The 26356-nt window shown below is 37.9% G+C and overlaps 1 protein-coding gene across 2 annotated transcripts in view; it reads right to left on the reverse strand.

Annotated features, from left to right (window-relative positions):
- The window catches only part of MLLT3 (MLLT3 super elongation complex subunit), a 265175-nt gene that overhangs the window by 111500 nt on the left and 127319 nt on the right, over nt 1-26356 (reverse strand). For both annotated transcript variants that reach the window (XM_027105946.1, XM_027105947.1), the window contains exons 3-4: nt 12991-13073; nt 2788-2931 (exon numbers count right to left, since the gene is read on the reverse strand). In XM_027105946.1, coding sequence (XP_026961747.1) covers nt 2788-2931; nt 12991-13073 — 227 coding nt within the window. The remainder of the gene's footprint in view (nt 1-2787; nt 2932-12990; nt 13074-26356) is intronic.

The following is a 26356-nucleotide window of genomic DNA, read 5'->3' on the forward strand; positions in this document are numbered from 1 at the left end:
TGTGTGTGTGTGTGTGTGTGTGTGTGTGTGTGTGTGTGTGTGTGTGTATGATGGAATATTATTCAGCCATGAGAAGGAAGGACATCCTGCCATTTACAACAACATGGGTGAACCTTAAGGACATTAGGCTAAGTGAAATGAGTCAGACAAACTGTATGATGTCACTCATATGTGCAATCTGAAAAAGTTAAACTCATAAAAACAGAGGCTAGACTGGTAGTTACCAAGGGCTGGGGGGTGGGAGAGAAGGGGAGGTGTGGGTCAAAGAGCACAAACTTCCAGTTATAAGATGAATAGGTTCTGGGGGTCTGATGTACAGCATGGTGATTACAGTTAATAATAGTGAATTATATACTTGAAGTTTGGCTAAAAGAGTAAGTCTGAAATGTTCTCATCACAAAAGAGAAATGGTAATTACGTGATGTGATGCAGGTGTTAGCTAACGCTATGGTGATAATGATTTTGCAACATACAAGTATATCAAATCAACATGTCGTAACCTTAAGTTATATGTCAATGGTATCTCCATAAAAGCTGAAAAAAAAGATTTCTAATAAAATCAAAATGGCTAAGTTAGTAACATCATGCTAGATTGCATTAACAATGATAAATGTTAAACATAAGGTACTATATCCAAAAATCTTGGTAAGACAAAAAATGTTTACTGGTTCAGATTCTCCCATTTCCATAAAAGACTATTTTAATCCTCCCATGCGAAATGGACAGAATCTATGGGATTACTAGTATTTCGAATGAATTTTTTAATTTTACTACAAAATTTACTAGAATCAGTCACTTAAGGAACTTATGTCAAATAACTGGTGTGCTCGAATATTTCACATTTCAACTTATTATTTTAGAGTTGTCAAGACATAATCTAAATCTAACAGGGAAAAAACATGCAGGCTTCAAATAGCACTTAAAGAAACACAAAGAAGGAAAGTTAGAAGTCAAGGATGATAATTCTGAGATAAAGGCTGAGTGGAGAAAAAGACAGAAATCTACTAGAGACCTTATCAGGATGCAGTGCTGAACTCTGCCACATTATCACTGACCTGTAACCTCTTCTCTGGCTCACAAACAACTTTTGAGTACTCTGGGACTAAGTGGATGTTTTAAAAAGTTCTTGTGTCATATTTACTTTTTCCGACGACCCTTATTAGAAGCCTGATGTACTCAAGCTCCATAATTCACATGCTCCAATTACCTACCTAACTTCATACCCAAGAGGAATAATCAGAGGCGTAAAATGCCACCCTCATAAAAAGAAACGTAATGGGTATGATTAGGATTTAAAATGGACAGGCTCATTTTTAAGGGCATAGCCATAGATAAGTAGCACCCACACTGTGCTCTACATAACTATAAAAGAATCAAATAGGGTTTGTTTAAAAAAACTCCTTAATAAACATATAATAAATCCCTACCTTTAAAATGAGTTGTACTACAAAAGCCCAGTTCTTCACGAAGATGCATTTCCCCATAAAATACTACAAATGGTCATTCATTTCCAAAGCTGGCCCATCAATACCTATTTAACCCATAATCTACCGACATACAGCATAATGTGGAATGAAATGTGGTAAAAGTACCTGTAACACTTCAAATGCATATTAGTATCAATAGTTCAGCTGAGAGGATGGGAGCTTGGCAAAACAGATCCCCAAAAAATGGACTCCAGGGGTTACATATAACCCAAAATGTTTACACAATTATATATATATGGGTGGTTTTCTTATGAGAGGGTCCACAGCTTTCCTGAGGTTCTCAGAGTGGTTATTCATACCCCCATAAAGGGAAAGGGCTTCTGTGCTATATAAAATTCAATTCTTCCCTACAAAGCCCTCAGGTAGAGTTCATCAGTGAAATGAGGCATCTTGAAAAGTTATGGTCTACACATGCTTACATATAATGATAAGCTCATGGATGAAAAACTATCAAAAACCTTCCAGTAAAACTAAGTGAAGGAAATCCTGGTGTAAAGAATGCACTGCAAAAAAAAAAAAAGGAAAAAAATGTATAACTAAAAAAAAAAAGAACGCACTACAACATTTTATGGGGTCTGAACTGCCCATATAAGATGACAGAGGAAGTTCATCTGTATTCAATAGAAGCTGATGATCCTGGTAGTATCCAATGTAAAGTAGATTCTGACCCATCAACAGTGTTTGTCTGCACAAACTGCAAGCAAACATTCCATATGCTTGTGAGAAATTCCACTTAAAAATCTTTCCCCATCCTAGCCAATTCACCTGGGCACTATGTTATCATTATCTTAAAAAGAAAAATCCATCTATTACCTACACAGAATTCAAACAAACAAAAATGTGTTTTTAAATGACCCAAACAAGTAATCTGAATGGGTACACACCTTTTCTATTCATTTTGACCAAGCAAATCTGGATAGTAACTCGTTTTCATATAATTTTTTTTCCTTTTTTTTCATATAATTTTTGATGTAACTTTCAACTTAAAAATTTTTCCGTACACTGATATAACACAGTTAAGGCATTGTTCTTTTCTTAACTGAGGATAGTTTGGTTTTAGATTGTTGTTGAAATAAAGTTGAACTGCATAGACTATAAGGCTGTTCTAACCAACAATGTAATTTCAGACTCATACCTACTTAAAATATTGTTGAATTACCTCTTCTCAAACCATGAGTCCACAGCGTGGTCATTAAGGTGCTTCACTGCTTTTACCTCCCTCAAAACATTACTGTACTTCTTGACACACTAGCAACTAGCTTTCTATGGGAAGACTTTTCACAAGCCAAGCGTCACGTACCCCTCCTGCCTTCAGCAACTTTCTTCTGAACTCCTCTGTGGGGTTGTTGAAGGTAAGCTTTTCACAGCGGAGGTGATTCACTGGTGGATGGCCTTCAAGATGCAGGAATAAGTCATAATCAAAACGAACCTTCTTAGGTTCTTCCTAGAGGTTAAAAAAAATAAGAAGGAAAACAGAGACTTAGGCATAAATAGAAATTTGGAAAGCAAAGGTTTACTCCTGATAAGGATCAGAAAAGACTCAGACTACAGCACCGGGGAACTCTACTCGACGCTCTGTGGTGACCTAAATGGGAAGGAAATCCAAAAAAAAAGAGGGGAGATATGTATACGTATAGCTGATTCCCTTTCTAGTTAGTAGAAACTAACACAATAGTGTAAAGCAACTATACGCCAAGAAAAATTCATTCAAAAAAAAGAAAAAGAAAGAAAAGAGACCCAGACATCTAACAGCTACAGTGTCAAAGAAGGGGAAGTACTGGGGAAAAAGTCACCATGGAACTATCTACAAAGCAAAATGGAAACATCTGAAAAATTAGTTTCTTGTCTTAGAGGAAAACCAAAAAGAATAAACTCATCATCTTTCTTGCAGTCTCTCAAGTGGTAGGACACCACCACCACCGCCACCCAACTGGAAATCTAAGACACCCCTGAAGCCACTCCTTCCCCTTCCCACTCTACGGGCCTACACCCATCATCAACAGCTGACATTTTCTCTTTTCAATACTTCTTGAACAAGCCGTCTAACCCATACTGCCATGCTCTTACTGATTCCTCAAACTACTATAAACTCCTTCCTCTAGTAGTTCTTCCTACCTCAGGATAGATGATCACTTTTCTTCTTCATTCAGGCCTCAAAACTGTCCATATGAAACAAAAATCTAGCCATTTTCACTCCTTGATTAAAATTTCACAAGTTCCCAATGGCCTTAGAATAAAAATCTGAGCTCACCTAAATGCCACATAGGATTTTCACAATCTAGCTCTTGGTTCCATGTCTCACCACACCCCTTCCACCCATCTGGTGATCCAGCCACACATTGTGGTTGGTTGCTCCCAGAATTTACTCATTCTAGATTAACTCTGGGTTTCACCCTTGCTTTACATTACTACCTCCACTGCCGACCTCCACTCCTCCACCTTCTGCTTTACCTAGATAACTTCTACTCATCCCTCTCCACTCAGGTTTTATTTGGGGGAAGCACTCCCAACTGCCTCTCCTCTGTTCTGTGTGCCTCTCTCTCTTATCCTTGAAACATCTTAGAATAACTGTCTTATTATCTCCCTTTACCCTGCTAAATCATAAGATCTTTGAAAGCAGGAATAATGGTTGAGTCCTCACTGTACCCTCAACAACTAGTTTAGTGTAGCAATGCAATAAAGTCTGTGAAATGAATGAAAATACGGCATTTTCCTGGAGGACAAAACAGCACCATATCCAAGAGAACACAGTGATTATAATTCCATGATACTCGAGTTCTACTCTCCAGCCATTACTTTAGCTGGCTAAACATCTAAACCTCTCTACAGACAGATTCTCAGGCATCCAAGGGGAAATGAATACTGAGGATAATAATAACAATATTATGTATTTAACATTTATCTCATTTCCTTCTCATAGCTCTCCTTTGGGTCAGTTGTCAGCTCTGTTTGGCAGATGAGGAAATTAAAGCACTTAGAATTTATTACTTTATAAAAAAACTCCCTGTGTATTATAGATATTAACCATCTCTGTGAAATGTTACTTTTTTCATTTGTCATTAGCTTTGCCATTTTATGTGTTTTTGATAACAGCTATTTATGTTTTTTTAATAATAGCTTTACTGAGAAGTAATTCACATACCATAAAATTCACCCATTGAGAGTATAATATTTTGTGGTTTTTAGTACATTCATAGAGTTATAAAACCATCGCCACATTCTGATTTCAGGACATTTTCATTACTCCAGAAAGATATCTCAAACTCATTAGTGGTCCAACAGATCCCACACCCCCTGGCATCACTAATCTACTTCTGCTTCTATGGAGTTGCCTATTCTCGACATTTCATATAAATACATGAACATACATAAAATACATACACAATATGTGCTCTTTTGTGACTGGCTTCTTATACTCAGCATGATGGTTTTGAGGTTCATCTATGTTGTAGTATGTGTCAGTTCCTTTTTATGGCCAAATAATAATCTATTATATGGGTATACCAGGTTTTGGTTATATATTTGTCAATAAATAGAAATGTGGGTTATTTCCATTTTGGGCTATTGTGAATAATGCTGCTATGAACATTTGTGTACAAGTTTTTGTATGGACATACATTTCCATTTCTCTTGGCTATACACCTAGGAGTGGAATTTCTGGGTCATAAGGTAACTCTGTGTTGAACATTTTTAGGAAATGCCTTACTGTTTTCCAGAGTGGCTGCACCATTTTAAAATCCCACCTGCAATGTATGAGGTGTTTATGGTTTTTTAAAACACAATATTTTCTAAAATTACATAGTCAAATAAAACAATGTTTTTCCTTTTTTATAAAAGAATTTGTTATATTACTAACACCTGATGAAACAAAGTGATCTGAACCCAGTTCTTTTGACTAAAACGTCTTAGCACCGAGCGTGTGGAGAAAAGGGAACCCTCTTGCACTGCTGGTGGAAATGTAAATTGATACAGCCACTATGGAGAACAGTATGGAGGTTCCTTAAAAAACTAAAAATAGAACTACCATATGACCCAGCAATCCCACTACTGGGCATATACCCTGAGAAAACCATAATTCAAAAAGAGTCATGTACCACAATGTTCACTGCAGCTCTATTTACAACAGCCAGGTCACGGAAGCAACATAAGTGTCCATCAACATGGTGGACAAAGATGAATGGATAAAGAAGATGTGGCACATATATACAACGGAATATTACTCAGCCATAAAAAGAAATGAAATTGAGTTATTTTTAGTGAGGTGGATGGACCTAGAGTCTGTCATACAGAGTGAAGTAAGTCAGAAGGAGAAAAACAAATACCATATGCTAACACATATATATGGAATCTAAAAAAAAAAGAAAAGGTCATGAAGAACCTAGGGGCAGGATGGAAATAAAGACGCAGACGTACTAGAGAATGGACTTGAGGACACGGGGAGGGGGAAGGGTAAGCTGGGAGGAAGTAAGAGAGTGGCATGGACTTATATCTACTACCAAATGTAAAATAGATAGCTAGTGGGAAGCAGCCACATAGCACAGGGAGATCAGCTCGGTGCTTTGTGACCACCTAGAGGGGTGGCATAGGGAGGGTGGGAGAGACGCAAGAGGGAAGAGATATGGGGACATACGTATACATACAGCTGATTCACTTTGTCATAAAGCAGAAACTAACACACCACTGTAAAGCAATTATACTCCAATAAAGATGTTAAAAAAAGAAAAGTCTTAGCACCTCCAACTGTCAGAATGCAGACATTACCTACTACAAATTCATGGTTTTCACCTCTTCATCCAAACTTCCCCAGATCACAGTCTACACTCATGTACTCACTACCTCTCACTTCTATTACTAATCTGGCACGAAACTTGCTCCTTCTCTCCTTAATCAGGGTGCCATTCTCTCCCGGTTTTCCTCACACTTACTGGCATTCCTCCTTAGTTTTCTTCACAAGCTTCCCTTCTTTCTTCATTGACTGGTTTTTTTTTTTCGGTACGCGGGCCTCTCACTGTTGTGGCCTCTCCCGTTGCGGAGCAAAGGCTCCGGACGCGCAGGCTCAGCGGCCATGGCTCATGGGCCCAGCCGCTCTGCGGCATGTGGGATCTTCCCTGACCGGCATGAACCTGTGTTCCCTGCATCGGCAGGCAGACTCTCAACCACTGCGCCACCAGGGAAGCCCCTCTTCATTGACTCTTAAATGCATTTACCTTTTTGCAAAATTCCCCAGGGAGGCATCGCCCATTCACAGGGAGTTAGTTCCTCCTTCATGACAATGACTCCCCTCTCTACCTCCAGCCCAGTTCCCACTTGACTGCCATATGCTTGTGTTCCAGTCTAACCACACCTCCACTGGGGTGACCGGCAGCAACAGCAAATTCATGCATTATCTTAAACTGAAGTTATCTTCATGTGTCCTTTCTCCTATACTCTATATCATGACAAACAGAAATCTTAATTGCTTCCCAAGGATAAAATACACAAAAGTCATCACTAACGCTTCCTTCTCCCTGACTCATCACAGTCAAATGGTCTCTGAGTTCTGTTTAGTATTCCTCCTTAGGAACTCTCAAACCTATGCCCTTTGCTCTAGTCACGATAACTACTGCCTTAGCTTAGACCTTCATCACTCTTCATCTGGTCGCCTCCCTGTTTTTGAACTTACCCCTTTCTACCTATCACAATGACAAGAGAGTGATCTTTCTAACACAAAAATCAGATTACATCTTCCCATTGATATAAAAGCCTTTAACGGCTCATCATTTTCTACAGGATGAAATCCCACCTCCTGGTAATAACCATTATAGTCTTTTAATACCTTTCCTGCATTGCTTTTGTTCTCTTACTCTACCTTGTCCTTCCACAATGTTGAAGCACTTGCTGTTCCCCAGTGCTTCATATTATCTCATTCATTTTGCTTTTCACATGTCGTATTCCCCGTTGTCTAAAATGCCTTCCCTCCCAGCATACTTCCATCCTTTACCTGTTTAGTGCAAACTCATCATTCAAGACCTAGCTGAAGCATGAACTCCTCTGAAAAGTCTTCCTAACCCTCCCAACCCCATCTGAATTAGACATCCCTGTTACAGCATTCCTTTATTAATGTAATGATCACAACCATTTTTACTAATTACCTGCCTTTCCTCCAAATTGTAAAATAGTCAATACAACTTTAGAATTAATTTAAAAAATAAGAAGGGCCATTTTCTACCTTACAATTGGGAGTGTAAATTGGTAAAGCCTTTGGGAAAACACACTGGCAATATCTATCAACATACTAAATGCATGCAATGTTTAACCCAGTAATTCTACTACTAAGAATCTCTTCCACAGAAATATTCAAATATATGTGCAAAGATATAGAGACAGATATAGATGTAAAATAAAATGTTCACGGTAGCATTGTTTATAATAGCAAAAAACAGGGATGATCTGCATGTAAGTATATCATTACCATGGAATACTATGCAGATATTTTTAAAAACTGTCTTGGAAAGGCATATCGCTAAGTGAATTAAAGGCAAGTCACAGAAAAAATATTAAAATATGATATATTATGCCCTCGCCAATCTCTATATAGACATACTTTTTATCCATGCAAATGCATGGGGGAAAATCTGGAAAGGCTATACCAAATCGTTAACAATGATTAAATGAAGTGAAAGGAGTAACTCCTAAGTTTTATTCCATTCACTTTTACTAGGAGTATACTCCAGTATACTTTTTTAAAGAGAAAAATACATTGATGAATATAATAATTACCAGCAGAAAAGGAGTGAGGTAGTAACAACACTTTACAGTTCACACCAGTTTAAAACCAAAAAAAAAAAAAGTTACTTTTCAGTAAAACTAAGGCTAAGTACCACAGACAGTGACAATCTTTGTATGAATCCTGAGTGTGATTTTCTTTTGAAGTTTTTTTTTAATAGAAAGTAAAAAGTAACCATAAATTTGTGGTCTGACCAACTGAATATCTTTCTTAGAGGGCTGACATCAATATAAGGTCAATTTATGCTCCATAGAAAAGATTCTTCTTCAAAGTTCAAACAAGGAAGCATGTATTTATTCTCCATATAAAGCTGATACGTTTCCTAGAGGGTGGAAACCTGGTTTGGGCAATAGCAAATTATCCCTCTCAGTCTGCTTCAGTCCTTGACATTCACTCGTGTACTTTTCTGAGGACAGAATGAAAGAGAGAAGCACAGGATCCTTTCAAACCTGAAGTGCTACAGTCAATTGTGTTTCAGTGGGCCTGTTGGTTTAGTTTCTGAAACACACAGATTCTCATGGATAGGCCTGTTTTGTTGAATACAAACACAAAATAAGAGAATAAACAAACATGAACTCATAAGAAGCACTGACACTCCACCACCCCTCTTGACTCTGACCTCTCACATAAGTGAGCAAAACTGAAGACAAGCTTATTGTAAGCGAGAAAAATACAAGGATGGAGATGGGACCAAGGGCAGGGTGATATTATACACTGAATATGCAGTGACAGGCCCCTTCCAACATCAGGTGGAGGTCTTTTTGCTGCTTTCTCTCATCTCCTATGCAAACTTGAAATAATACTTTTTCATAAACCATTATTATAATGGATGTTCTTTCTACAAGACAGAGTTGAGTAAACTCCAGGGATAAATAAAATGATATACACTCAGAAGAAATGAAATGAACATTCTGGAGCAACAGCCTAGACCTATTAAATTTTCACACATGGATCATTTCAGTAGGATGGAGATCCAGAATGGAAGATAGCAAAAATTTGGTTTCTAAGACACTCTAAGAAGATAAATTAAAAAGAGATGACAGAGCAATAATTTTAATTAAAAAATTAAGAACATAAAGAAAAGTATTTAAAATACTACACCCATACATTTTCCACTGAGTTTAAAGAGATGTTAACACTTTCACCATGCTAGTTTACATTTTTCTTTAAAGAAATAAAATTTTGTAAGTATGAGCTTCTCCATCCCTCCTTCCCCAGTAAGCCATGCCCTTTAGTTCCTGTGCTGTCCTTTCAACTCATGCTCTTGTACTACATATGTGTCTCCATCACCTCATTTATTCTTGGCTTCAGTGGTTTATAAAACCATACATAAGTGATATCATAACCATATAATATATAATCATCATTTTTGTTTCTGAGACTTATCCATCTTGCTACATTAATTGCTAAATAGCATTTTGTGTATTATTAACCCACCAGTAATTGATCCACATCTCTACAATTAGGTGCATACTACTTTTTCATATTACAAACACTGAAATATGTTTCATTGTGCACCTGTGAAAAAAGCAATAATTATTATGTATCAAATCTTAAAGAAAATCTAAAAATAAAAATCAGCTAATCTGGACACTAAACAGAGTATCTACTACACAGTGGTCAGCTGAATGTCTATTTTACAATGGCCCCAAAGAAATAACTGTTTTCCATCTCAGGTGCATCTTTCTTCTTTCATATTTTAAGAAACTAAAAATTCCTCACAGAGTGAATAAATAATATGTCTTTCAGTCATAAGAATTGCTACCCAAAGTACCAAGACGACTGCATTTGTGTGTGAGCACATGTGCACACATTACTTGCAGCCTCTTCATCCTTCATTTACTTTCTTTTTAAATCTGGCGGATGAGGAGATTCCAGTTATTTCTGTAAAGGAGGGAATTGGGCAGTTCAGAAAATATATTTCTCTGAAGAAATAAGAGCTTGTAAAAGTGACCAGAAAAGTTAAAAACAAAGTAGGAGAGAAGATACTTTATTGCAGCATTATTTCCAAACTGAAGCCTTCAGTGTACCTTCATACATTGCTGGTAGGAAAGTAAAATAGTACAGTCATTTTGGAAAACAGTTTGGCAGTTCTTTAAAAAGTTAAATTAAACACAGAGTTACCACACGACCCAAGAACTCCATCTAGGTGTATAACCAGGAGACTTGAAAACATATGTCCACACAAAAACTTGTATATGAATGTTCGTAGCAGCATTATTCATAGGGCAAAGATGGAAACAAGTCAAATGTCCATCAAATTATGAATACAAATATAAGCAAAAATGTGGCATTATTTATACAATGGAATAGCATTCAGTTATAAAAATGAATAAGTATTGGTACATCCTATAACATGGATAAACCTTGAAAACCTACTAAATGAAAGAAGCCAGACACAAAAGGCCACATATTGTATGATTTCATTGATAAGAATTGGCCAGAATAGGATATTACACAGAGAAAGGGAATAGATTAACCCCAGGGGCTGGGAGAGTAAGGAATGAGGAGTGATTGCTGATAGGTACAAGGTTTCTTTATGGGGTGATGAAAATGTCCTAGAACAAAATAGTGGTGATGGTTGCACAATACACTAAAACCCACAGAGCTGTACATTTTTAAAGGATGAATTTTATGGTGTGTAAGTTATATCTCAATTTTTTTAATAAAAAAAGAAAGCTAAAAACTAATTTCTTAAGGGAAATCTTGACATGAGAAAAAACAAATCCATACATCAAATGTGAAAGCATATCATATGAACAGACATAAATGCATCTCAACAAATTCTGATTTGATGAAAAACACGTGAACATTTCAGTAGTTTTACTACTGAGGAACGTAATCATTATTCTGGCAAAGAGTTACTGCTTCAAAGACCCAGAAGTCAAGAGAATTGCCAGTGGAGAGAAAGATCTAGATCAAGAATCTGGTTTTAACACTTTCCAACTGTGTGTGGCCTTGGACAAGCCATGTAATCTTTCCATGACTCAGTTTCCCTTCCTGTAGAATAGGAATAATAACCTCTCAAAAGGTCTTATAAACCTACTAAACAAAGCAACATATGTAAAGGGCTCAGCAAACTGCCACGGACAAAGTAAGCACTCAGCTATTTAACTACACAGAAATAGGTTACCACCAAATACGTACCCAAAATATAAATATAAAGAAAAACTAATTAACAGGGATATCATGTGTGTAGGAAGGCCGTGGGGCAGGAATGTGGCACATGAGGAGACCAGCTTGAAAAAAACAAGAAATATGAAAAGTAAAATGTATCCCTATTTTCTACACATTCCAACTTTTGAAGATAGTTTCATTATAGCTTATTTAAAAGTTAATTATCTCTTAATCACAAAGAGATTTTTACTGAATTGAAGGCTGGGCCTTCTATACATTGAAAAAGCCAGTGGAACACAATACTGTAAATCAACTATACTTCAATTAAAAAGAAAAAAAGAAAAAGTCAGTGGGACACTGTTCCAGTGGAAGATACTGATCACTAAAGAGTGGCTTATCAGGGGTTCTCATACTTTGTGGTGTTTCTTCACCTGGAAGGCCAGTAAATATGCAGATTCCTAAGCCCCATCCCAGAGATTCTGATTCAGTAGATCTGGGATAGAGCCTGAGAATCTCATATCCAACCAGCTCTTGGGTGATGCTGATGCTTCTGGTCCAAGGACCAGACTTTATGGAGCACTGGCTTGGATAACACAACATTCTAATTGCTCAGTTCCTTTAACAAGAAAAATGTGAATTCTCTCACTTTGGGGCAGGTTTCAGGAACTATGATTACCTTGGAATAAAAGGAAGAAACAGGGTGATTAAAAATTATAGCTAGGGGGCTTCCCTCGTGGTGCAGTGGTTGAAAGTCTGCCTGCCGATGCAGGGGACGCAGGTTCGTGCCCCGGTCCGGGAAGATCCCACATGCCGCGGAGCGGCTGGGCCCGTGAGCCATGGCCGCTGAGCCTGCGTGTCCGGAGCCTGTGCTCCGCAACGGGAGAGGCCACAGCAGTGAGAGGCCCGCGTACCACAAAAAAAAAAAAAAAAAAAAAATTATAGCTAGCATTTACTAAGTGCTTACTTACATATGAAGCATTATTCTAAAAATCCTGCATAGCTTTATTTAATCTAATCCTCCTAGCCATCTTATGAGGTAGATACACTTATCCTATCCCCATTTTATAAATGATAGTGAGCCCCACAGAGATTGAGCAATGTGTCCAATATTATACAGTCTGTGTGTTTTGCCATATATGCACTGCTGAAATTTTTAAAATCCAATAGAATCCATAATATCTACTTGCTGATATAATTGTATATATATACGTGTCACATGTGTGTATCAGATAAAGGTAAAGGAGAGATTATTCTTTGTAAGTCTCAAATTCTAGAATTATGAAAATGAGAAAAGGATCATTTCACCGAAAAGCTGTAATTTCTCTTTTCTATTGTACAAACATATATTAATCTTCTTTTTCAAAAGGTAATCACTCTTCTCTCAAAAGAAACATTTAATGAATTTCATATAATCTGACTTCACAGAACTGAAATTATCTTTCTCTAGCCACTTCCTCTTTAATGAAGGACAACAATAGCCAAAATTCCTAGAAGACAAATATTAACTTTTATTTTAAAATCATCTAGTGATAGAAGTGCTTATGAATCAAAACTATTTTAAACATCATTTGGTTAATGAAAGATCTTCTATTGAAAGATTAATGAGTAAAGATTACATACCTTGTTTTTAAAATAAACCTCAATTGGCAAAATGAAACCAGCATACCCAGATTCTTCTACTTTGTAAGGTGGATCTTTGCACACTGCAACATTAAAAAAGAGAAAAAGAGTGAGATGAGATTAACAGGCAAAAACACATTCTTCTTTCCTTTAAAAACACGAAAAAAAAAAATCCTATCCTACCACCTACATCATTCTCAATTTTCACAGCCCTTTGCCAAGCCCCAGCTAACTCTCTGATTTGTTCTTTACTTCTTGTTCAGAATCTACAATAATAATATTCCTATGTAAATCAAATATGTAAGTTATCTATTCAAATCTTGATGGGGGATAGTGCATCACAGTCAACCATGGTCATGAATGACTGGACTTTAGTGATTATCACCCTGCCCTAACACTTTAGGGAAACTGAGGACAGCACCTTGTGACTGAAAGCTTGAAAACAACTATAAGTTACCTAACAAACATATTATCTATGTCTAGTCTTTGATGGACATCACACTACCCCAAACCCCTCAGTTCTCTGAGATATCCTAATTTCCGTACCAAAAGGTGGCAGGACCACCCTCCTTCCTTAGAGAAATCCCAAACCCAGTGTCTCCCAATGTTATTGGTGTTCATTAAGACTCATTATCCCCTATTACCCCCCAAAGGAATACTTACTGAAATACTGCAATACATACAAACACTTCAAATCTATTCACATCATAAGAATACATAAGAAACAATAAGGCTTTTGTATTCTTATGAAGAAAGACTTATTTAGACAAGACTATTTAGGCAAGCTCTTGGGAAATGAGAGATGCCCTAAGAAGCTAAATATGATTTCACCCCACTAAAATTTCCATTAAATCAAAATCAGTTGCAAGGGCTTCCCTGGTGGCGCAGTGGTTGAGAGTCCGCCTGCCGATGCAGGGGACACGGGTTCGTGCCCCGGTCCGGGAAGATCCCGCATGCCGCGGAGCGGCTGGGCCCGTGAGCCATGGCCGCTGAGCCTGCGCGTCCGGAGCCTGTGCTCCGCAACGGGAGAGGTCACAACAGTGAGAGGCCCGCGTACAGCAAAAAGAAAAAAAAAAAATCAGTTGCAAGCCAACTGAGCTATTCTAGTTAAGACTGCATTCTGCTGGTAAGTGTCACAAAGAATTTAAAATGTACATGTTGAACATCAAGGCCATATACCACATAGCACATAACCTGGTAGCCCAAGTCCACTTCAGCAGGGCTCCAGTCTGCCTTTTAAATCCTTCCTCCTTTTGTCACCCACCAATCCTCCTATGCTTCATTCAATTGCATCAATTCCCCCAAAACATGCCCAGTATCTCCCACCTATGCTCTGTCCTCTTTCCTTCCATCACACTTTGATGCTACTCTTAGTATCCTCTGCTAGTTCAAATCTCAATTTCTTCACAAAGCCTTTCCAGACCACAGAGTACTATCCTCTCTTCTCCTTTTACCCTTCCAAAGAACTGTCTGAATCACTGATTTGACACTTAACAGACTTCCTTATTATCATATATTCAGGAACCTCATCGCTAATTCCCTTTCACTCCCCAAGGACAGAAACTTTTTTTAATTAATATTTATTGGAGTATAATTGCTTTACAATGTTGTGTTAGTCTCTGCTGTACAGCAAAGTGAATCAGCTATACGTATACATATATCCCCTCTTTTTTGGATTTCCTTCCCATTTAGGTCACCACAGCGCATTGAGCAGAGTTCCCTGGGCTATAGAGTAGGTTCTCATTAGTTATCTATTTTATACATAGTATCAATAGTGTATATATGTCAATCCCAATCTCCCAATTCATAAGGACAGAAACATTTACTCAGGAACATAAGGAGTGTCAAGGGCTCAGGCATGCCTGGGTGTCAATCCGGAATCCACTTCGAACTAGCCAGGCTACCTCTGGAAAGTTACTCCAATTTTCTGAACCTCAGGTGCCTTGCCTGGACAATGTGAGAACTAAACAAGGTGATGTATGTAAAAGACACAGGATAGGTCCTGGAACACATAAAGAAGTGGCAGAAGTAAGGCAGGAAATCTAACCTGTAAATACCCACTTGTCATGTAAATCTTTTGGATGAAAATAGAAAGGAGAAAAGTACAGAGCCCTGGATTTGGATTAGAAGACTCAGTTCCACGGCCCTGGACTAAGGATTCTCTAGACAGCTCTAGTTCTATTCCCTTTATATATATATATTTTTTTATTTTTGGCTGCGTCGGGTCTTCATTGCTGCATGCGGGCTTTCTCCAGTTGCTGCAAGCGGGGGCTACTCATCATTGCAGTGCACGGGCATCTCATTGAGGTGGCTTTTCTTGTTGCAGAGCACGGGCTCTAGGTGTGTGGGCCTCAGTAGTCGTGGCATACGGGCTCAACAGTTGTGACTCACAGGCTCCAGAGCACAGGCTCAGTAGTTGTGGAGCACGGGCTTAGTTGCTCCGTGGCATGTGGGATCTTCCCAGACCAGGGCACCCTGCACTGGCAGGTGGATTCTTAACCACTGTGCCACCAGGGAAGCCCCCATTCCCTTTAAAAGAGAGAACACCATCTACACGTTGTAAGCATGGCTATCAAGACTCAAGAAGATTATATATGTGGGGAAATACAAGTCTGAGGCATTTTTAATGCAGAGGAGGAGGATGATGTACTTAAAAATTGGTTAGACACTCCATGAATACAAATATGATTACAAAGAGGTATCCTGAAGACAGGATTTTAACACTTGGCAGTCTCCTGTAGCCCACCTTAGGAAAATTTCCCCAAACTGACATCAGAAGAAGTAAATGATGACGAATGAGGCATCTCACCTGACCTTACAAGTTTCTCTAATAAAAAATGAAAAAGCAAAAGGACTCAGAGTGGCTTCAGCCCTGCATCCACTGACCACCTGCCAACCTATCATGAATATTCAAATACCCTGAACACTGAGCAGGGTGCCACTAAATGCATGAGCACCCCACCCCAGCTAGAAAGATAGCATTACATCCGTGACATTTCCAGGCTGCAGAGCCCCTTTTCAGAACAGCAGTTTCAGTGTCCAGGTTGCTTGGGATTAATCATGCCAATGCCATTCGAAGGAAGTTTATTCTGTGGGCTGCTGTAGATGCCAGAGAAGTTATAACTGTTCCTCTCTACACCCTTTTGTACAGTTCACTTTCTCTATTCTGCATGCAAAATGCTCCTATTATAGAAAACAGCTGTTAGTGAGCACATCTTATAGCTGAAGGTCTTAAATTTTTTTCCCACTCTTTAAAGGAAATGATCTGTTATGTATTACTATTCCAAAGAAGTCTAGTTTTATAAGAAACTGTTTACCAACTCATACCTCAATTATTTTTAAATGCAGTATTTTCATAAATAACAATGAACAATGTCTGTTGAGCACCCTGAGTTCTCAATTAGAAGCAAACAATAGAAACTTTTTATTCACAATAAACACGACAGAAAAGCAGTAGCAATGCAAATACAAATTTACAGTTCTAATCTGAAAAAAGGTCAAATTAGGGGAAGTAGTTTATTTATTCGACTGTTTTATAATCAGAATCATTAACATGAGTTTCTAACCTTAAGGATCTATTAAGATCTATGTAATAAAAGGCCAAATGTCGTAAGTTACTGAAGGGATACCCATCTATAGAAAGCCATCACATTTTTTTAGGTGACAATAAAATGGGAGGATTCATATTCATTCTTTAAACTATGCACATTAATTCAGTAGAAATCACTGGGAACTCTTATTCCTGTCAAAATCCAGCCAAAATTCTGAGATGTTGGCTCTCTCAGAACGTCTCTCTGTTCCTCTTCCAAGCTTCTCTTGTTGCACTTATCAGGCAGCCTGATAACGTTCATTCACCTCTCAGACTCCTCACTAGACTGAGCGACTTGAGGTCAGCAACCCCACCATTATTATTTGAGCACCAAATAATAGGTGCTCAATAAATATTTGTTGAATTGAATTTCTTAAAGATTCATGCCACTCTTGAGTTTGTGGTTAGCAGATACAAACTAGTATACATAGGATGGATAAACAACAAGGTCCTACTGTATAGCACAGGGAACTATATTCAGTATCCTGTGATAAACCATAATGGAAAAGAATATAAAAAACAATGTATGTATATGTATAACTGAATCACTTTGCTGTACAACAGAAATTAACACAACACTGTGAATCAACTATACTTCAATTAAAAAAAAAAAAAAGGATTCATGCCACTCTTCACTGATCTACCATTGCTAAAGAAGTTGCTTTCTACAAGCAGCAATGATTTGATATTAGCCAGTCAAATTCTTCTCCAAATTCACTACAAGCAAAATAATCTTTTAAAATTTGGTAGAGGTGATAGAAAGTGTTGCCACAGAGAAGTAGTCTCTTGAAAGCTGAGTATCTAATGTGGGACTGATTCCAATTCTATAGTACCAAATTTTAAGAAATTGAGTTAACAAATTGGGCCAGAAGATCTCCAACATCATTTTGAAACTAACACTATAGAGCCATAACTAACATTTCCCTTTTCCTCTCCTTCTGTACATTACTACTCATGTACCCCAAAGCTCTAACTAGAAGACATTTTCAAAAATCCATGTAGATCTACCTACACACAACACCCAAAATTTAGGCCTGAGAGGAACAGACCAAAGTTTTCATAAATAATGAGTAACTGGGCTTTTTCCCCCCCCCCAAAATAGCTTTTCAAAATAACAGGCACAATATAAACCCATATACATAGTATTTAGAATGATGTTAACTATATACATTGACCATTAATCTATTTAATTTTTAAGTTGAGTGGAAAATGTACAAAAAGAAGAAAAACACATGAAAAGGAAAAAAAGTCATGATTTGGTTAGCCTGGAATAAGTCAAATCCTTACTTATTACCTGAGATTTTTAATATTAATTCTTTAGGAGAAAAAGGCTTGAAAAATAGCTATGCTTGATACAAAGAAATAAGTGCTCCTTAGATGAATAAATGAATTTGTGCTTATATAATGTTACATATACAATAAGTAAACTTAATTTATTAAAATATCTCATTTTTAGCACCAAAAACAAAAAACAAGAAAAAGAAAGAAAAGAACAAACTCCTCCAGATCCACAAGACCATCAAGTAATAAGCTTTAGAAAATATCATTAGGCAACAGTTTTTTCCCAAATCCTTAGGAAAATAGCTGGCAGATTCCTCTCCAGAGCCTCTCTCCAGTCTATTTGCTTAGACACTAGACTTTACTCACATCTGAATACTTTTGATAAGGACATGGCCCAGTTGCCCATTGGTAATTATTGCTTTTACTTTATTTACAGTGCAGAGCCCTCCCACACCAAACTCTCTATATATACAGACTGGTTATTACCATGGCTTTGTGCCCAATGTCCCTTCCAGCTTCAGCATTTTGGACTCCTTCTCTTCCTGCTTCAGTTCCACCACATCAGAGCCCCTAAGAAACGTGAAGCAGGGTACTACATGGCCATCTTGCTGCCCCTGTTCTGTGCGTCTGGAAATCCAAAGACTAACATCTAGCAGTCTAGGCATCACCCTGCCACCGAACATGGCCCAGTCTTTACACTCCTGACATTTTGAAAAGAACAAAAATCAACGGTTGGATTTTATTTTTGTTTTTATAAGCTCACGCATGCACGCACATACACCACACACACACCACCCCCACACACAGATTCTGCCATTGCTTCTATTCAGCCCATTTCAAAACAGGTATTTCCAAATAACAAAAAAATGCTTTCCCCCTTTGTGCCACTTCCTCATTGCCCTGAAAAAGGATTAAAGATAACATCGCGCAATTTTTGAATTGTATTGTTGAGTTGTTTTCACCTTGTTGAAAAATTCAAATGCAATTGTTGACTTTTTAAAAAATTCAAATGCAATTCTGAAAATCTAATTGTTTCCTATACAATAAAGAACTGTGGCCACACAAGATAACTTTCTAAATAACTTTCATAAAATTACAAAGAAACAAACTAGATATAGTTAGCTAACTAGGCAGATGTAAAACACATGTCTACCTCCTCAGGATTCACCATTTAAGGACCAACTCAAACAGACCTCCTCTGGAGAGCCTTCTGTCAATACTCCAAAACAAAAATGGCACTGTCCCTCTTCTGGGTTCAACCTTTTTTCTCACTGATCTTATTAGCAAATCCTAATATATATGCTACTATCAAGCCCCATCCTCACCCTAGATTAACTGTGTGCTTTCCAAGGGCTAAGGTTGTATCTCAGGACTCTTTTCATCTCTGAACCCAGCCCACCCTTTATGAAATTGAGTAGAATCAATGGAACGTAACTTTAGTATGACCTCAAAGGAAGAGATGGAGCAAGCCTGGCAGCTGACAAGAAATGCCTAGGTGGCAAACAGAAAGTATGAGCAAGGGCATTAGGAAAGTAACAGCATAGTGGAACAGTCAGTATAAGAAGAAACACTGAAAATGATGAATGAAAAAACAGATATTATGGATAAAGTTTATACTTCTATAGAGAACTCGTACCATACACACTCAGAAATTCACATCCAAACTCAGGGAGGGTAAAAATGCATAACATATAAAAGAGGAATCATTAATTTTGAATGTTACACAAAACTCCTAGATTTGGAATAAGAGTTCAAGACTCCAAATTGGCTATGTTGAAAAATCTTAATGATGATACATAAAAATGACTTCATTGGTTAGTAATTTGCAGTCTTTATGTATAGACTCAGAATATCCATGGCTCTCTCTCCAGGTAGTGGGGAAAAAGAGAGGATTTTTTTTTTTTTTTTATACGTATGCACGTTTTCAGCTTTCGGAGGAGTTGCGTCACTGGCCCGTCTAGCTGAGGTTAAGTCAATACATTTCATCTGGAGAAAATATAACCATGATATTAAAATAAGACCACCTTCATAATCATTTCTTCAAGGAACACATAACAAATAAGTCAACAAAATACAGGGAGTGCCCAAAACTACATAACATTACAAATTGTTAGGAAATATTAAATATAAGTCTTCAAACTTACATCTTTCACTAAAATTCATAGCACAACAACCAACCTGTCCCAAGTTCCCTCAATATAACTCAGTATACAGCATTGCTTCAAATGATTGGCCTAGTGGAAATACCTATCCGGGCTAATCTGATAAGAAAGAGTAAAACTATATCTTCAGAGAAAGTTCAACCTAGAGACAGACCTAATTCTTTTATTGAAAACTATTAAATTGAAAAATCTTAATATTTCTATCTTAAGGAGACAACCACTTTTTTTTTTTTTTTTTGCGGTACGTGGGCCTCTCACTGTTGTGGCCTCTCCCGTTGCGGAGCATAGGCTCCAGACGTGCAGGCTCAGTGGCCATGGCTCACAGGCCCAGCCGCTCCGCGGCATGTGGGATCTTCCCGGACCGGGGCACAAACCTGTGTCCTCTGCATTGGCAGGTGGACTCCCAACCACTGCGCCACCCGGGAAGCCCGAGACCACCACTTTTAAAGTTAAACCTTGGGCAAAATATTTTTCAGAATACCATACTTCATAAGGTCCACCTGGAAAAGCAACATTAGCTACATGGAAAATGGTCTTCTAGGGAAATAACTAAGATCCTCCCAATATTTGGCAGGAGCATCTTCATTTCAGTGTGTACTACTACATCAAAAAAACTGGTCATCAGAACTGTTGGTGGGAATGTAAACTGGTGCAGCCACTGTGGAAAACAGTATGCAGGTTCCTCAAGAAACTAAAAATAGAACTACCATATGATCCAGCAATTCCAACCCTAGGTATATATCCAAAGAAAACAAAACCACTAATTGGAAAAGATACATGCACACCAATGTTCAGAGCAGCATTATTTACAACAGCCAAGATATGGAAGCAGCCTAAGTGTCCATCAACAGATGAATGGATAAAGAAGATGTGGCATATATATACACTGGAATACTACTCAGACATAAAAAAGAATAAAACTTTGCCATTTGCAGCAACATGGATGGACCTGGAGGGTATTATGTTTGTTGAAATAAGTCAGACAGAGAAAGACAAATATTTATCACCTATATGTGGAATCTAAAAAAGAAAACGAATGAATATAACAAAACAGAAACAGACTCACAGATACAGAGAACAAACTTGTGGTTACCAGTGGGGAGAGAAAAGGGGGAAGGGGCTTGATAAGGGTATGGGATTAAGAGGTACAAACTGCTATGTATAAAATAAATGTATGCATAGAAGCTATAAGGAGATATTGTATAGCACAGGGAATATAGCCAATGTTTTATAATAACTTTAAATGGAGTATAATCTATAAAAGTTCTGAATCACTATATTGTACATCTGAAACTAATATTGCTTTTCATTATTTAATCAAATATATAAAGAGCCACTGAAGAATCTCACTTCCTAAAATAATCCCCTCATGATTTCTGGAATAGCAGAAGTCAACAACCCTTGGGACAGTCCTCTGGCATCAAAGTTTCACCCAGTTTTATCCCAGGTTTTACACTTGGCCCTGCTATCATATCACTAAGACTGATACTGCTTTTTATTTAGAGGGAAAAAGGGAATATAATGTCTTCATTTATAAAATTATCCTATCTTCTCAATAATATTACCCTAATTAATTCAATTTAACAGGCACTATATAATCATAGGGCTACAAAGATAAGGTGGAATCTTGCTCTCAAGCAGATGACAGTCTAGCCAAAGACACTGTCCTCTAAGTGCAGGTTCTATTCTAGGGACATGAGATAGAGCGATAAACACAGCTGACATGGCCCCTGCACTTATTAACCTTATGTCCACTGTTAGGAGGCAGGGAGGGTGAGGAGGAGAGAAGAAAGAATACACGTACAAGAAAATATCGAGAAAGTATTAAGTGCTACAATGAAAATACAGCAGGCTGACATGAGGGAAATGGGAGAGTTCCTCTTTACTTTAGATGAATACACCCTCCCTGAGAAGGTGACATTTAAGCTGAGACCTCAAAATAAAAAAAGAGCAGGGTATGTGTTGGCCAGGCAGGAAAAAAGCGCTATTTATGTTGCTTACAGAGACAGATGTGTAAACAACCTAAAGAAAGCCTGCCTTTATACCTGCCTCCAGGGCTGTTTAGCCCCTTACCTGGATTTTCCTCTCTAGCTGAAGTGAAGGCTACTTCCTCCTTCCTGAACATTTTCTCCCATCCTGAATTCACCATTTAACACTCACATAGGTTTGGCTCTTATGACCTCACAATCTCATTTCTCAAATCTTAAATTCTCCCAATGCTACGAACTCCCAAGAAAACGCTTTGCATCTACTTACAAAACCTTCGTTATGATTCTTCCTCATGAAGGTTTTTTAGGTAGATATAATTATTGGGAATTGTATAACCTAATCTTAAGTAAGAGATTTTTTTTTTAAGTATGTCGCTTGAAATAGAGTTCCTAAACACAGTACGGAAGGAAGCATCTGGACTAAGGAAGGTCAACCCCCAAAAAAGAAGTGGATTTTAAGTGCAAATTGAGAAAAGGAAAGATCACAACTGTAAAGCTACCTACTCAAGGGGAGGGAAGCAGTGTTGCAAGGGAAAAAGCTACCTGGATCAAGAAGGAAAGGAAGGATACAAAAGTGATGACACTCAAAATATTAGAATACAGAGGTTACGATTTCCTCAAACACATTCATATTAAAGGGATATTTTTCAGCTTAAGTTTTTTCTTTTAATAAGTGCACAATGTGTAAGAGCCACTTTTAAATGTGGTACACCCATCTCTTCTTGTATAGCATGCAATTTTTAATACTCACCCTTTAAGTATTCAATGCAGAGGATTACGAATTGGTGTTACACACAAGACAGCTATCAACTGCATTAGGGTGACAGAAGTGGCAATGTGTTATAAAATAAGTAAATATAATCAATTAAAGTTAAGACTCATTTTCTACTGAATTTGAAAAAAAAAAATACAATAGCCTAAAAGATCACCTCAAACTAACTTCACAGAAACACCAAAAGATAATCATGCAAAAAAGATCAATGATCCAATTTTTCTCTTCTCAATTTTTGCTTTATTCTCTTTTCAGTAGGGGGAGAAAAAAAATGCTTCCAGGGAAGGGATCAAAACTGTTCTAACTTTAGAGAAAGAGCTAAAAACAAGATTCCTTTTCAACATCTTGTGGACTCTACTTCGTTTTTTCTGTTTGGCATTTTGGCACAGAGATAGCCTATCCTAAGTATCCTAATTGATTTAAGCTCCATTAGATATTCCAAATGAAGACAGAATGAGGGTGATACTGATATGATGGCAACTGTTTAGACACAGTGCATACAAGAATGTGGTTCCTGTTCAGTCTGACAATCTTTCAATCTTCCCAAATAAAGCAAGGAAAATTCTGTCTCTCCACTCTCCTAAAGCAAGGGTTTTCAGACTGTGTTCCAGAAAACCCTACATCCCAGCAGTGTGTATTGCTTTTACAAAAGCAATAGGGTGCTTGCCCCAAACAATGAAACTGTAAATAGCCTAAGGACCAATCCTGAGTTTTAGATACAGGATTAGGGTCCCTTCAGATTATGTGAAAAAAAAAGTAAGCCACTGCTAAAATAAAGTCTGACACCACTGCTCAAAAGTACTATAAAAATTTAACTATATCATTAAAGTAAATCTACTTTCACAGAGTATGATTTTTTGCTTGCTCCTGCTGAACACAGAAGTGATCTACTGTTTTCTGTCTGCCCTGACTATAAAAGTGAGCTACACTGATTTCTCACTGAGATTTGCAGTTCTGGTATGTCTTTTTGTTTGTTTGTTTGTTTTTTGCAGTATGGGCCTCTCACTGTTGTGTCCTCTCCCGTTGCGGAGCACAGGCTCCAGACGCACAGGCTCAGCGGCCATGGCTCACGGGCCCAGCCGCTCCGCGGCATGTGGGATCCTCCCGGATCGGGTCACGAACCCGTGTCCCCTGCATCAGCAGGCAGACTCTCAACCACTGCGCCACCAGGGAAGCCCTCTGGTATGTCTTTGAGCTAAACAGAGACAGGGAGCAAGAGAAAACCAGCTGCTACTCTTCTTATGGGGTCAAATGTTACAAAATACCTTCCGATTACCAAATGCAGTGCTAATTGCATGGTACCTCTCATGGCCTCTGAATTCCAGGAGTTATTTAATAGGGGGAAATAGTACAAATATAAAAGAAAGAGAAATCAGGACAAACACAAAAACCATTAATAGTCAATATTATAGGTGGGAACTCACAAACTGAAAAGCTTAGGGAACAAACCAGGGAGAAGCAAAGAGAGAGTCAGTCATTGGGTTTCATTGTTGTGTGGTTAAAGAAAGCAGGTCTGGGGAGTTCCCTGGCGGTCCAGTGGTTAGGACTCCGCTCTTCCACTGCCGTGGCCCAGGTTCAATCCCTGGTCGGGTAACTAAGATCCTGCGAGCTGCGAGGTGCAGCCAAAAGAAAAAAAAGAAAGCAGGTATGATATTGTCAAAAGGAGGAAGACATTTTTAATGAGTAGTAATGATTCTAGGAAAAGATTATAGTCCAAGCAGGAGTATGGGAGAAACATTCCACTGGATGGGTAACTGAGGTAAGTATTTCTTCGTGGTTCTTTTCAATCTTGAGATACAATACCAAGGAAACAAGTTTTCTAAGAGGAAGGTAAAGAAACTAGACATTGGTAAAGAATTTAGGAGCCAAGGGCTAGCTAGCAGCTTTAATCTTATTTGGGAATAACAGAGAATCACTTACTCTTTTAAGAATAGAAATGAAGGTATCCAAATAATGCCCAAGGCACACTGACTATTGCTCCAAATAAGGCAAGGAAAACGGGAAGTGTAGAAATTAAGACTGAATATGAAGAAAGAGGAGGAAAAAGAGGCTGCAAGTTAAGATGATCCCAGAAATTACTACTGTATCCCAAATATAAGTGTGAGAATTCTCAAGTACATGGAATTCTCAGGTTTACCGTAGGAAGTGTAAAAATGTTTGCTAACTTAAAGCAAAGCCCCTTGAAAACTTCAGTTTAGTGGTAGGCGTCATTTTCTGACAGGAAATTGTGTGTAATGTGGAAGCAGAAGAGCTTAGAGGTCGAGAGCCAGGGGTTTTGAGAACCCCTTGGTTCAAATCCCACCTTGGACACTAGCATAATACATCCTATTCTCTCAGTTATAAAATGGAGCTAATGCTATTACCTATATCATACTATTCATGAAGCTTTAAGAGTTCATCCACCATGCTAAAGGCATAAATGAGATAATCCCTATAAAGCTTGAGAACACTTTCTGGACACTAGAAATCATCTACTAATCTAACAGTAGTCAAACACAAACCATAAACATTAGAGAACTTCTTGTGAACTTTCCCCCAAATCTGTCCAAAGAACAGATTTAAATTTACATACTTACCCTCAGTTCAATTAAGCATTCTTCTATCTGGTTTTATTTTTGGCCCTAGGGATTCTTGACAGGGATATATGAAAAAGGAAAATATTCTTCACTTTGGAATTCTTTTGGCTCAACCCACCACTAAAAGTACTAGCCGGCGGTTCACAAAGTCAGCCCACCTTCAAACTCATGAAGCCCAAACTAGCACATGTTATGAAAAAGCTGTAAATAAAGTTTCCAAGGTTATGTATTATAAAGCAGTAACTGAAATACTGCAATAAAACAAACCAACAGAAAATAGAAATGCAATCTGAATTTGAGTCCTGTGGGGTAGTAACAGATAAATTAGCAAGGAATCAAGAGACGTGGTCCTGGCTCTGTTTCTACCACAAATTTGCCATCTGACCTTTGGAGAGTCCCTTTCACCACTCACCCCAGAGGCAGCTTCTAGATCTACAATTCTGTTATTCCAAAGACAAGTCATACGTGCCGCTTCTAACTTGAAAGCAAATGCATTTTGTTTTTTAGGATCTTCATTTAAGCATAAAACAACTCTCAGCTAAAATACCACATCTGCTATAACACAGTCAGGAAATTGGGACAAAACAAAAGAACAGAAACAAAACAAAGATTCAGAATCACACTTGAATTTTTAAAAATGTTTCACGGTAAGTGCTTTTTAGAAGAGAATTTAATTTTTATTAGACCAGTAAATAAATAAATACTGAATTTCTTTAATAGAGGCTGCCCACACACACACAAAAATTCTATAAATTAGATTTTCATTTTCTTGTTTCCATTTCGATTATGAAGTCAGATTAAATCTACTGAGTGAGACCCTGTTTTACCTGTATAAATCAAACTAGAAATTTGATTCCTCGGGAACTTGATATAATTTAGTGATAGTACCATATCAGCTCAAGTATTAAGGAATGAAACATCAGAACATACTGGCAGCATTTATGAGAAACACCATGCTTTGAAAAAGCTAAAGTAAAAAATTAAACCAACCGTTTGCA

This window comes from Aethalodelphis obliquidens, unplaced genomic scaffold, assembly GCF_003676395.1.
Source record: "Aethalodelphis obliquidens isolate GAN/ISIS:26980383/991018 unplaced genomic scaffold, ASM367639v1 scaffold7, whole genome shotgun sequence".
NCBI classification, from domain to species: Eukaryota; Metazoa; Chordata; class Mammalia; order Artiodactyla; family Delphinidae; genus Aethalodelphis; species Aethalodelphis obliquidens.